Raw genomic sequence first — 14,806 nt, forward strand, 5'->3', positions numbered from 1 at the left:
TATTGTTTTTTAGGGCATAAAGAGACGGTGTACCTGTATGGGGCTTGGGTAGGAAGTTTTCTTGTAGACGCACTGCACCAGCTGGTGGCTGACGCTGCGCTGGTCTCCATCGCTGGCTGCCGGGGATGGATAACGAAAATACACCTGGAGAAGGGGCGACAGCAAGGAAGGGAGGGATTAATTAAGGATCATGACTGTTGTAGAGTTGCAAGAAAGGTTCTAGGTTAAGCGAAAGAGAGTAAAGTACTGGACTGATTTGTTCTGAACTTGGTGCAGATCTGGATCCTTTGCATTAGGTTGCGCATAGGTTGGGTAAAGGTCTTGCTTAAAGAGTAACTAAACCCCTAAACCACTTTTTTCTGCTGAAAACAAATATATTTGGGTATGAAGTACGTAGTGTTGTTGATTGATTCTGGTCCAACTCTTGACATTTTAGTCAAAATATTTCAATTTGGTGTATTTTGTTGTAAAAATGCAAAAACTGGGCTGTGAGGTCACAAGATGTGGACAAACAAAAGCATTTCATTGTGTGGATTCATGTGAAATTACAAGGTGTTATAATCACCTGTGAGTATAGGTAATACCGCCCATCCTGAGGCACTCGCAGCTTCCCATTGGACAGGGTCATGTTGTGCAGGTGAGCACCAAAGCTCTGATTGGCCCACGAGCGGACCACGTGGCGACAGGACTGGTGGAGACCCGGTGTGGGGATCGGGTAGGGAGCAAACCCTGTTGGTGAAAACAAAAGATCAAGAGAGTCAGATACAGTGGGGAAAAGGATAAAAGTGCACAGTTTGATAAAAGGATGAAAATAAGACCTCACTGCTGGATTTACACAGGGCTGACAGACAAATAGGCAAAGAAACAAAAGCTTGGCTCCAAGTGTGGTTCCTAAAAAGGAAACACAAGCCAAGGTGGACGGTGTTGACGAGCCAAAAGCTCAACTCCAGCAGCGACTGACATGAGAGCACAGCAGGAAACAGCCGCAGTGATAAAATATGTGACAAAGAGCAGCGCTCCTCTTACCATCAACATAACTATCAGAAGACAAGCATCTGACCGCAACAGGACGATGTGGGTAGAAGTCGCTTGTCGTGCCAATGGCTCATAACCTTGTAAAACTACCTTATAACGTCTCTGTACCTTGAGCATGAAAGCATTTTTTCTTATCATGTGGAGCATAAAGCCGAATGCGCAGCGGCTGCGGGTTTTATTTCTGCCTGGAGATCAGAGGGACCGTAGAGATAAAGGGTCGGCCGTCATGTAAATCTTAATTGAAGTAAGATGTGGGATCTGTCGGCCACATGCCGGAGATAAACCACCGCGAACGCGAACGGTACCTGAGAATGCAGATCTTACATGGAGAGTCCTGTTCAAGGTTTTTCTTTTTATTAAAGCTCAGGTGATTTACTTCAACCAGGTGTTTGGCACAGTGCAGCTCCGGATGTAGAAACCACTGCTGCTCTGCAGGCAGATGCTAAAAACGCTGTGGTTTTTATCTTTCATGTTATATATTTTTGACCTTTGGAGGAACAAACCTGATTGATCATCTGTGTCGTGTTATTTGAAAATAGAGACGAATGACATGAGTGCATACAATAATCTTCTTGTACATATAGATCTAGTTGTTTTGCTATTCGATTGGAGTTGTTTTTGAGGTAAATTTATGCAAAACCACTGATGCGCGTTCCCATCAGCGGCAGTTTTTCAGCTCTGTCTCGTAACGTTCTGTTATTATCTCATAGCGTGGTGAATGTGCAGGTCACAACTTGTCCACCAGAGCGTTTTGGAGTTGTTGGATTGTGTATTTGATGAGTTTGATGAGGGAAACCAAGAAATCCCATCAGCCTCCGTAGCGTAGCTCTGAGCAGCTCGCGGCTCTGCTCCGCCGTTCTAAAAATAGCTTGCACCGACAAATAAAGGTAACGAACCTACTGCTATGACTATAGCGATTATGGCAATAGGCCAATTTGCCAAAATGTTGAACTATCCCTTTAAGCTGCTGTGTGTTTGATGCATCTTTGTTGCACATATTCTGTTGCAATGCAATTACACTGTGTTATCATTGTCCATGTGCAATCGAATACTGCACATTTACTGTTGCAGTGGCTAAACAGCAGAAATGTTGCACTAAAGTTCAAGATTGCAGGAGATTCAGTTGCTGAAATTGGTTTTAATTACAGATACTGTAGCTCTGTTATGTCAGGAATTTCATTATGTGTGTGTGTGGGGGGGGTGTGTGATACTGTATTTGCCTTGGTTTCCTTCACATTAGTATCATAATGGTTTAACATCAAAGGTCAACTCCTGCAATTCCTCTCACTGTTGTGTTTCCTTATGAGAAAGCCAGGCTGAGAAATCCTCTCTTCCTTCTTCACACACACACACACGCACACACACACAGACACACACACACACACACACACATGTTCCTCACCCTTTTGTCAGCTCAGGGGAAATAACATCAGGCAGCCTTTGCCAGATTGTCAACACCCTGTAGCTTGCACGCCAGTTTCAGATGAAATGATATGCTAATACACACACACACAGGCTTAAAACCTACATTCCTACCTTTACATTGCATGTTGTTCAACACTATACACCCCATTGCATCCATGATCTACGACGACGCTGTGTTGGCTCGAGGACAAGGAATCCTATACATCTTATATTTGAGATTAAGGTGGAATTTTTTAAGGATGAGTCTCTGCAATAAATAAAACAAGTGAATTTTATCCTTATTACACTTCAGGTCCTGGGGTTGTTTACCCTCCTTAGCCTGTCCTCACATTAATGATTGGAGGATTTATCTCTTTCATTTGAGCTCCATCTTGCAGCCTGTTCCCTGAGCTCACACACTCTTATTAAAGGATTTGTCCTCAGACAAAAAGGTAATAACGGCAATTTGAAGAATATCTGAGGGGATTTCTGTCCTCACGAGCAACAGCTGCTCCGTCCGTCCGTCCGACGCTCTCTCCACAAGGTTTACAACATTTAAACCATTTGAGTTACTCATCCACTAAGACGACCAATGATTTACCGGTGTTTACCTCGGTCAGCTGTGATTCGTTAACTCGCCAACAGATGTTTGCTCTGTTTACATCGAGGGAATATATACAGTTTATGCTCTTTGATGTTATCGTTTTTTGATTTATGGGTAATCGCTCCGCAGCACATGCAAACATTACGGTGCGTTCAAGTGCTTGCAAACCTTCCTCAACACACACACACATTCACACATTAGTGACGGACACAAACGCCTCACCTTGAGAGCTGGTGTCCCGGAGAGTCAAGTGGGCCGACGGCCTCTGGGCCACGGAGGTCACGAACTTTGACCCCGTCTTGTTGAACGTGCGAGGCATTGCTCTCGTCTCTGAGGGAGAAAGAGGAAACACAGGAGAGAGTCAGGACTGATGGGTCGGATCGATGTGATGCTGGAGTGTGTGTGTGTGTGTGTGTGTGTGTGTGTGTGTGTGTGTGTGTGAGATGCTCACCAATGAAGGTTTGTTTGGAGATGATGTTCTCTGTCACCTGGAAGACAACAAGAAAACATAAAAGGTTAAAAACCATGAAGCAAAGAAAGAAACTTGAGCTTTAACGGCTCTGGTTTTAGCTCTGATGGTTAAAAGGCCAAAACTGGTTGAGTAGCAATATGTGATCAATTAATTTATTCTATCGTTTTTTAACTGTTATTTACTCAGTCTGACCTCAGGACCTAAAAAAAAACAATCATTTTAACAAGGCGTCACACAGTTTCCTACATACAGACATGTGGACAGGACTACGGTGGCCCTGAGAGGTCAACACACTGAAACCTTAGAAAACACACGATGCAAATCCAGTCCTTCAACACAACAGGAAGTTGTTTCCATGAGACACTTTGAAGTCACTTCTTAAAACCCACTTTTACAGATGTGCTTTTATGTGACCCTTTATTCCCCATCCTATTGTATTTCTTACTGTTTTATTTCACTAACACCCTTTGTCTCTTTGTTTAATTTCCTATTCATAGCCTTCATTTATCCTTATTTTATTCCTCTCTGTCTTATGTTTTTGTCTGTTTTATCCATCTTTCACTTCATTTAATCACTCATCTAACGTTATTACATTCAGTTTTTATCCTTAACTGTTTCATTTTGCTTTTACTTTTTTTTTTATCTCATGACTGGTTTTAATTAGTTTTATCTCTTCTAGTTTCCTTTTACTTTATTCCCCTTCTAGTTTAATCACATTATCTTAAATCTTCCTGCTGGACAAACTTCACCACATCAGCACTGAAAGTTAATCTTAGATAAAAGTGCAAAAACAAACTAATATTCATACAAAAGATCGATGTTTCAAGCAAAACAAAGCACCATTAATACGTTCTTCTATGTTCAGCTGTGAACTTTGAACCTGGACTTTAGTTTATTTCATCCGTTGAACAAACCAAACCACGATGGCCGACACAAAACTCAACTCAAATGTTGAATAAAAAGGAGCAGAAAGACAAAACCACAAACCACAGCTTCTCCTCCTCTTCTTCCTCTCCTTTCCCTTTCTCTCCTCTCCTCCTCCTCCTCTCTCCCTCCATCACAATTGTTCTTCCTCACACAGCTCATCTCTCCGTCCTGTCTCTGCTTTCTCTCTCCTGCTCCTCTGTGTCATCCCTCGTTCCCACATGTGAACAACCTCTGCTTTAATCCTGCCCAGATGCACACACACACACACACACACACACACACACACACACACACACACACACACACACACACACACACACACACACACACACACACACACACACACACACACACACACACACACACACACACACACACACTCTGTAACTCTCACACACTCCGGTTCTTTCTCTCCGCTGCTCCTTCTTGTTTCTGTCTTTCCCACTTTGTAAATCACCTGAGTCGCCTTCTTATCCACATGCAGCATCACCTTATACATCTTTGCTCCGCTGTCTCTCTCTCCATCTCATCCTTTCATTTCATCCCCACACCATCTTAATCTACGTCTCCTCATCGCTCTCCATAAATCCTCCGTCTCTCACACCGTACATCTCCTCCCCTCCTCCTCCCTCCCTCCCTCCCTCCTTCTCTCCCTCTCTCTCAATGTAAACCTCTCACATTTTTCCACTCTTACTCATCTTCCTCTCTCTATACGTCGACGACTCGGCTTAATTCTCCTGTTGTCCTTCTGAGTCAAATTGACCCAATCTGTTCCCTTCCTTCCTTCCTTCCTTCCTTCCTTCCTTCCTTCCTTCCTTCCTTCCTTCCTTCCTTCCTTCCTTCCTTCCTTCCTTCCTTCCTTCGTCCTTACTTCTTCTTCCTTCCTCTTTTGATCCAGACCTGGTCTGTTCCCTCTCCCTCCATCCTTCTGTCCTCCCTTCTTTTCCTTCTTCTTCCTTCCTTGAACAAATCTGTTCCCTTCCTTCCTTCTTTCTTTTTTGACCCAATTAACCCAATCTGTTCCCTCCTTCCTTCTATCTTTCCTTCCTTTTCCCCCTCCTTTCCTCCCATCTTTCCCCTCGTCCTTCCTTCTTTCCTTCCTTCCTTCCCTTCATCCTTACTACTTCTTCCTTCCTCTTTTGATCCAATTGACCAGATCTGTTCCATCTCCCTCCATCCTTCTGTCCTCCCTTCTTTTCCTTCTTCTTCCTTCCTTGAACGAATCTGTTCCATCCCTCCATCTTTCTTTCCACAATCCTTTTCCCCTCACTTCCTTCCTTCCTTCCTTCCTTCCTTCCTTCCTTGAATTAATATGTTCCCTTCCTTCCTTCCTTTTTGACCCAATTAACCCAATCTGTTCCCTCCCTCCTTCTATCTTTCCTTCCTTTTCCCCTTCCTTCCTTCCTTCCTTCCTTCCTTCCTTCCTTCCTTCCTTCCTTCCTTCCTTCCTTCCTTCCTTCCTTCCTTCCTTCCTTCCTTCCTTCCTTCCTTCCTTCCCTCCCTTCGCCCTTGCTTCTTCCTTCCCTTTTGACCCAATTGACCCAATCTGTTCCCTCCTTCCTTTTCCCCTTCCTTCTTTCCTCCCATCTTTCCCTTTGTCCTTCCTTCCTTCCTTCCTTCCTTCCTTCCTTCCTTCCTTCCTTCCTTCCTTCCTTCCTTCCCTTCATCCTTACTACTTCTTCCTTCCTCTTTTGATCCAATTGACCAGATCTGTTCCCTCTCCCTCCATCCTTCTGTCCTCCCTTATTTTCCTTCTTCTTCCTTCCTTGAACGAATCTGTTCCCTCCCTCCATCTTTCTTTCCACAATCCTTTTCCCCTCCTTCCTTCCTTCTTTTTTGACCCAATTAACCCAATCTGTTCCCTCCCTCCTTCTATCTTTCCTTCCTTTTCCCCTTCCTTTTTTCCTCCCATCTTTCCCTTCTTTCCTTCCTTCCTTCCATCCTTCCCTTCGTCCTTACTTCTTCCTTCCTTTTTGACCCAATTGACCCAATCTGTTCCCTCCCTCCTTCTAACCTTCCTTCGTTTTTCCCTTCCTTCCTTCTTTCCCTTCGTCCTTCCTTTCTTTCTTCCTTCCTTCTTTCCTTCCTTGACCCAGGAGGACAACAGGAGTGTTTTAAATCACCTGTTTACCGGTGACGTGTCCCCCCCCCCCGCTCCCCGCTGGGATAAATCTCCCTGATTAATTTGCTGAAACGCCACTAAATCCTGAATATGATTAATTTCACCACATTTTTTTAATGGTCGCCCAGCTCCGACCGCCGAGCTGTTGTTGTTGGCGTGGAGCCCGTTCCTCCTGCTGCACCGAACGCTCAGTTCAACCTGCAAATTGGACGTGATCGCTCTGGGGTTTGGTGTGTGTGTGTGTGTGTGTGTATGAGTGTGTATGAGTGTGTGTGTGTTTCATCGTGCATGCAACCAGGGCCCCTTTCACTTGTGCACACTCCATATTCTCCGAGGGGCGACGGTGAAACAGTGGAGCACAGTGGATGTGGATGTGGCGGCGGTCTCGGCGGGGCGTAGCGTGCCACTCTGTCGGCCTCACGTTCCTCAATTCATGAGAGCAGAAAATTACACTTAGAGCGAGAAGAGAGAAAATTGCCAACAGACTTTGTGCGGCGCATGTGGCTGCAGTTGAACAAGTAGGTAAAGTTAGAAAAAAGAAAAAAAAAGAGATGTTTTTCAGATGTATGGATCCATCCAGCGTGAGCTCCGAGGCCTCTTGTCAGGAGCAGCGTGTTTTCGGTGTAAGAGTTCAACATGTCTTGCCGCCTTTAACGGCTAAACGCTCACATGGGGGGGAACCAGTGGACGGCTGGAGAGTGAAATCGGCCGTGGAAGCTGCTGCTGCTGCTGCTGCTGCTGCTGCTGCTTCATGCATTATTAATGTTCCACACAGCGGTGGAAGCTTTTCTACGGCGGCAACCCGACCGTGCGCTCCGTGTGCGGAAGCTTGAATGCCGCCGGCCGCCGTCCTGCAGAGTTATCATCCGTCCACAGTGTTTTCTTACACACTGTTTGCATCTGGTTCGTATTTAGAACTGGGCTGGAAATAGATATTAATACGTGTATGGTATGAAAAAAAAAAAAAAAATACTTGAATGTAATATTTGCGGTCGACATGTTGAGGAATCATTTCCTGTGTCGGACCTCCGTGAAGATATGACACAGCTCGACGCAGCAAAGTGAAGTACGGAGTAAAACTGAAACATTTCTAAATGCAAGACGACGAATCAAACAGAATCGATCAATCAATCGATCAGAAACACCTGTAACCTTTATAGGGATTCTCAGAGATCAGGTCACAACAGCTGCGGCTTTCATAGTGGATTTGTTGCTGCTCCTTCACTTCAAGGAAGATGATGATGATGATGATGATGATAATAATAATAGTCGTGACATCTTGAAGTCATTACTGCCCTTAAAATGAAAGGTCAATTACTGCTGCAGCTTCCTGGAGTAATCTCAGGTATTAGACGCTTTAGCCTGTTAGCCCGTTTCCTGCTCAAGACAACAACGTATTGAAAGACTTGAGACTTCTACATGTTAAAACTATTGATCTATGACTGCCTTATCTATTCCTAAAGCACCAACCTGAGACACTTAGCAGATTTTTGTTTCCTTATTCTTCAGGAAACAGAAATTCACAGTTGTTTTGTTGACTTTACTTAAATAAATGACACTTTGGCTTCAAAATATTATCATATAAAACTAATCTGATGATTTAATCTATTGGAAAAACTTCTGAAAGATCTTCATTGAAAATACAAAAAGAGCAGAATCGTAATTGACTCTTTATCATCAGGTGAAGAATTCATCCACATGATGGACTAAAAGATCACATTATTAACTCTTAATTATTCAACTAAAATCTAATTATAATAAAAATCTGAAGGTGTTTTGCTGCTGCTTCCTGCTGGATACACTCGACTCCTTCAGAGTTACCGTGTCATGTGTTCGCTACTCGAGTGGCTGCAGCGATAACAGATCAAAGCTTCTCTTCCTCTCCTCCATCTTTCATGTTTCCTCTTCTCCTCGTCCTTTTTTATGTGCAGGAGGAGTTTTTTTTTTATGTGGCGCCCTGGGAGCTGTAATAACTTTATGACTGTGTTGTTGGATGTTTTCAGGGCGGCGTGTTTTCTTCTCATGTCCGACGTCTGGACGGCTCTAATAAGTCTGGTGGATGAGTTTCTCCTGCTCTTCGTACCTGCCCTCAGGAGCCAGGAGCAGGTTTTTTTTTTTTTTTTTTTTTGCCCACAACCCATTGCACTGACGCTGCCTTCTCCGAGCTTTTACACATTTTTTACGGACATTAGATTGCTGGTTCCCAGAAAAACACTGAAGAGCAGAGGACTGTTTGACCAAAGACCTCTGGGTTCAGTTCGACCCATAATGCACCACTTCAATCAGAGTTCTCATCTGAACGAGATCATAACAAACACTCAGACGTTTATTGTTTCATATAAACAAACAAAAGCACTTTAGTTCTTCACTTTTCAATCTTATTGTCTGAAATGAAATAAGACTTTTTTTTCAATATTAAAAAAAAAATGGCCGACTGAGGAACCTAATCCAACCGCTGGGCTCTGTTTACCCTCGCCACAAACTGTTTGTCCTTGTCTTTTTGGGAAAAAAATCAACAGTTACAGGGGAAGTTTCACTCAGGAAATTCATTTAAAAAAAAGCAATACAATAACAAAAGTCTCTATAACTATTTCCCTTCTCTGTTATGTTAGCCAACTACAAATCAGGAGCCCCGTTTTCCATGTTTTTTTGTTATTGGGCGCTACTTGTTATCAGCTGTTACTATAGTAACACTGGTCTTAGGCCCGACGTCGCCTCGGGGTGACGTAGCCGAAGTTTTTGGCTTAAATTTTCAAATCAAATGTAACACTAATACTAAAAATAAAACATCACAATCAGACCTCAATAAGATATTAAAGGGTAAAATATCTAAAGAAAAATTTGCTTTGATGCCGTTGAACACTGATAAATATTTCCTCCAGACTTTTAACAGACGTTAGTTAATTCACCAGAGATTATTAGTGCGATCACGAGAGACTAAATATTCTTTTCTTCACATTTGTGTTTCTGGCCGTCGATCGAACCGAACCGGCCAGGAAAAAAAAGTGAGAATAACTCAGAAACAGCTGCAGATACTCAACACATCAGGTTTATGCTTTGATCAGAGGTCACGGTCGACTCTGAACTCCTCTGAACGGACTTTTCCACCGAGCTGACGTACGAGAAGCGTCAAATGTTGTTGTTGTTTTTTGTTTCTCTTGTCTTCATTTGGTTTCTTGGCTGCAGAGAAGCCGTATGCTGCACGTTGACGAAGGAGCTGTAGATTTAGTGAACCCGTCTTCTTCGGTCCAGATGGTCGACACGACTCCCTGGGCAGTTTGGATCCTACGTGCAAATCCAGATCTCTCTTTCTTTCTTTCTTTCTTTCTTTCTTTCTTTCTTTCTTTCTTTCTTTCTTTCTTTCTTTCTTTCTTTCTTTCTTTCTTTTCTCTCTCTCTCTTTCTTTCTGAGACGGCGACAAAGCTGATTCCTGATTTCCTTCCTTTTCACCGGTTGCTCTCCCCTTTAACCCCGGTTATTACATTGATTACCTCTCATTCGAGGGCGGGGGTTTTCTCCTCTTTTTAAAAGAGAGCGGGGCTTGAAAGGTCAGAGGCAAAACCTCATGGCATCCACGCCTGAGGGCACCGAGATGACCTCTGATAACTCCGTTCTGGGGCTACCGCTGATTTATTCACCCTTGCAATGCGCTCGCCTCGGACGTGAGCGAAACCAGAAAACCCCTCTCACATTTAACGACCTCACGTCTCTAACGCTGATTATGACGCTGCAGCAAAGGCTTTTATGTTTTTCCAGGATTTTTTTTTCCCGTTGTTATTGCAGAAACAAGACCTTGGTGTTACATGAATGTTAACTATGAAGCAATAGCTGCTGCTGCTGCTGCTGCTGCTGCTGCTGCTGCTGCTGCTGCTGCTCTGTGATTGGCTGCTTTAATCACATCCTCCTCCTGCTGCACGTGGAGAGCAAAGGCTTCTGGGCCACCAGGAAGTAAGTCGTGTTTATGTGTTTGCGGCGCTCGGGTCCTTAACGAGAACGTGAAAGGCGACACTCGCGTTTTGTTGGCAGTAAATCAGCCACAAAGCCCCTGATGTGACAACCCTCAAATATAAGGTTCACTACTAGTGTGACCTCAAGTGTGTGTGTGTGTGTGTGTTTCATTGTGTGTGTGTGTAACAGTACGAGTCTACGAGCCCCGACCAGCTGCAACAACAGACGGAGCCTGAACTCTCCTCTTTCACCCGGAGTAGGACGACGGACAGAGACAAAAATAGTTTGATTTCTTCACTTCACGCTGTGTCTGGACGGAGACTAAAAAAAGAGAAGAGACAGATAAAAAAAAATAAAAAGAAACGTTGGAAAAAAATGAAGGTCACTGAAAAGAGAGAGAGAGAGAGAGAGGATTCCTCTTCCTTGACCTCACAGTCGGTGTTTCACCATCAATCTGAACTCCAGCACTTTACTTTCACATTGTCGACAAGCTGAGAGAGACAAATTTATGAAAAAACGCTACATCACTACACCTCCCACAATGCAACAGTGCAGAGTCTTCCCTGCCTAATCCCAGATAAGACTGATGTTTAGCAGATGACTAAACACTAAACAGAAAGAGCAGCTGATGGGAATGTGTTTATTTATTTACATATCTCTTAATCCAAGGTCATTTAATTCTCTTCTTGATCTTCCTCGTCCTTTTCATACGACAGCAAATTAGGGCCATTGAAGGTTTAAGAAAGTGAATCGTATAAATTCTACAAGAAAAAATGAAAAATTGTGCTTTTTTCTCTTCCGTCAAGGGAGGAAACATGTTTCTACACTTTCAGGGTTGGACAGACGTCGCTTGTTTTCCATTATTCCGGCAGCTGCAAATCTTATCAATGTACTTTTCAGCTGCATTTAGCAATAAGGAAACACTCACTTCCATCTCTTTCCTTCATTAAATCAAATTTGTGACTTTATACTCAAGATTTCTGAGTTTTAAACTCAGAAATAAAAGTTTTGTTTAACCTACAATGGCCCTAAGCCCTCCCTTTTTATTATACAATCAATTTTTTTCATTATAAAGCTGTTGAAGCTCCATCTCTTCTGTTAAAACAAACCACTCTATAATGTCATTATTATCATTTTGTGCAGGTATTTGTTCATAAACGCATTAAATCTCTGACTGAACAATGGTGCTGGGAGGAAGGTCGCCTCACGCTGAGGGGAACATGGATCTGGGCCAAATTTTAAACTGTTATCGCCCCTCGACTAATCAAAGACACTGCTCACTATGTCTGTGTGTGTGTGTGTGTGTTTGGGCCTGTAAACGTGATTTGGGTGGAAGTGTTGTGCAGTAAAACCGCAGCAGTCAACGAGCCACATGTGCAGCAAAGATGAGGAGGAAATACCTGTGAGTTTATGTGACTAATGACTAATTTAACCTCTTAAAAGCTGCAGCAAAACGACTAGACTGACTGTTTAAAACCAGGTTATCGACGGCGTGGCGATGGCGATCAGTGCACCAAGTCGTCAGAAGTCGTTTGCAAAAAGAGTGAACAGAGACAGCAGAGGCAAAAATCAGAAGTCGCTGCAGGAGAAAGTAAAAAAAAAAAGAGTAGAAAACCCCAGTGAGTGAAAGATGATGGACAATTATGGGAAACGAGAGAAGCAGAGGAACGAGGGAAGGAAAGAAAAAAGGCTGGAAAAACACAAGAAGAGAAGAGTCAGAGTGGACAAGTATGGAAACAAAGTACAGGAGGAGGAGGAGGAGGAGGAAGGACAAGTATGCACATGAAGGAGCGTTTCTCCTGCAGATTAGCAGTAGCTGCAACCCAATACTTTAATATGCTGCTCGACCCCGACAGGCCTGGACTGGTGCTACGTTAGTGTGTGTGTGTGTGTGTCTGTGTGTGTGTGTGTGTAGCTCCTTCAGCTACAACGACAAACTCTTATCAGCTCTAATCTGGCTGCTCATTCCTCACCGTGTGTGTGTGTGTGTCGTGTAGTTTCAGTGTGATTACGTTCAGCCCAGTGCATGTGCACCAAAGATGGAGACAAACTCGCCGTGTGTGTGTTTTTTTGTGCGACTAATGACTAATTTTGCCTTTTAAAGCCGGAGAGGAGGAGGAGGAGGAGGTGGAAGAGGAGGAGGAGGAGGAGGAGGATTAATATGTGACTGAGTGCAGATTTGGCGAAGCAGGAATGTAAACAGGCGCTGAGATTTCCATCGCTCTGAAGGAAACTGGCACCGGCTCCTGACTGATAGCATCGCAAATTAAAATTTCACAGTTGGCTGTTTTCCTTTGCATATGTGGCTTAATTCAAACCAAACACCTCTGCGTCGAGAAAACCCGTCGCCTTCGCCCCACACACCGACTTTATTTTTCTTTTTTTCCACGAATCGACTCTCGTGGCTCTGGCCGAGTCCAAATGTGACCTCAGTTTGTTGTGTTACGTTCAGGAAACACCGTCTCCTTTTGGTTTCTTAAAACAATATAAATGAATCCAGAGCCCAAAGTCGATCATTATTTCATTTCATTATAGTAATTAATCGCTTAATTTGCACTGAGCTGCAGTTTCCCAGAAATGTCCTGCCTTCAGGTACGTCATGTTTCAGAGTTAAAACCATGCAACAAGTGTTTTCTCAACAGTTCATCAATTTATAAAGTTGTTGGTTATGAATTTGCTGTTTTTTAAGCATCATTAATTCAGACATTTATTGGATTAATGAGCCAAAACCTCGATTCTTGAAGAATCTGGATCATATGTGGAGGTTTTTATGTGATCGGAGTTGGTTTCACTCCAGATTTCATCATAGTCTGAGTCACAGTTTGAAACATCTGGGTCACTGCGGGTACAGATTTTGTGCAGCGATGTTGTTTTCATGACTTTAAAAAGTGTATTTTAATGTGACCTCAGTGTTGTTGAAGATGAAGTTCAGTTTGTGTTTCATTGCCTGTTGCGCAGCAATTTGTGAAACCATCTGTTGGAGAAAGTTGTAGAGTTTAAAGGGATAGTTCAACATTTTTGGCAAATTGGCCCATTGCTATAATCCCTATAGTCACAGCAGTAGGTTCGTTACCTTTAATAGTCGGTGCAAGCTATTTTTAGAACGGCGGAGCAGAGCCGCGAGCTGCTCAGAGCTACGCTACGGAGGCTAATGGGATTTCTTGGTTTCCCTCATCAAACTCATCAAATACACAATCCAACAACTCCAAAATGCTCTGGTGGACAAGTTGTGACCTGCACATTCACCACACTATGAGATAATAATGCAACATTAAGAGACATTTTCGAGGTAAATACAGAGACTGCTTGCTGAAAAACTGCTCGCGACAAAAACGTGCATCAGCGGTCTTGCATGAATTTACCTCTAAAACAACTCAATCCCATTAGCCTCCGTAGTGTAGCTCTGAGCAGCTCACGGCTCTGCTCCGCCGTTCTAAAAATAGCTTGCACCGACAATTAAAGGTAACGAACCTACTGCTATGACTATAGGGATTATGGCAATGGGCCAATTTTCCAAAATGTTGAACTATCCCTTTAAAAGAAACTCAGATTTATTGTGGGTCTCTGATGGTTTTGTGTCTTACTGTATGAGGCCAAATGGACACTCAATTAATCAATCAATCAATCAATCAATCAATCAATCAATCAATCAATCAATCAATCAATCAATCAATCAATCAATCAATCAATCAATCAATTGAGGTTTTCATCACATAAAATCCAGTTTTTCCTTCAGTTTCTGTTTGTTTTCTTTGTTTCTCTTGACGTCCACCTCCCAACCTCTCTCAGTCTCCACATATTTCAAACTAACAGGAAACGATGCAAAGACGATAACGTGCCGTTCTCACAGATACTCGATCCTGCACCATCATGGCGACACGTGTTAGAAAACACACACACACACGTTACCGAGTATTGCTTTAAAAAAAAAAAAAAAATCTAATCACACCATCTAAACACCCGGAGATGCCACGGCGATGCCGAGATGGGCCGTGAAATTGAAACTGACTTTGTGTTAATGTGTTTCTGATCCACATGAGCTGAGTTTATGAGCTGCCGTGTTTATCGTGTGTGTGTGGTTTGGAGCCGCGTCAGGACCAGGAGATCTTCCCGAATCTCCACTCAAAACACTCGTTAGGCTCATGATGCCACTGTGGTGTGAGACCAGACAAGATCTCACCCCTCGCTGCGTTTATTACAGAACCCAGGGGAGTCACGGGGCCCAAAAAGTCTCGTTATGAAGCTCCTTTCATATCAGAGTTAAAGTTTGCACCTTTAAATTCACTTATTTATA

The 14,806-nt window shown here is 43.3% G+C and overlaps 1 protein-coding gene across 1 annotated transcript in view; it reads right to left on the bottom strand.

Moving 5' to 3' along the window:
* tnfsf10l (TNF superfamily member 10, like) overlaps positions 1-14,806 on the bottom strand; it is a 66,536-nt gene that overhangs the window by 1,884 nt on the left and 49,846 nt on the right. The window contains exons 3-6 of the mRNA XM_083993254.1: positions 3,495-3,531; positions 3,266-3,373; positions 566-729; positions 34-144 (exon numbers count right to left, since the gene is read on the bottom strand). Of these exons, the coding sequence (XP_083849380.1) occupies positions 34-144; positions 566-729; positions 3,266-3,373; positions 3,495-3,531 (420 nt within the window). The remainder of the gene's footprint in view (positions 1-33; positions 145-565; positions 730-3,265; positions 3,374-3,494; positions 3,532-14,806) is intronic.

The sequence above is a fragment of the Trachurus trachurus genome (genome assembly GCF_905171665.1).
Source record: "Trachurus trachurus genome assembly, chromosome: 18".
NCBI lineage: Eukaryota > Metazoa > Chordata > Actinopteri > Carangiformes > Carangidae > Trachurus > Trachurus trachurus.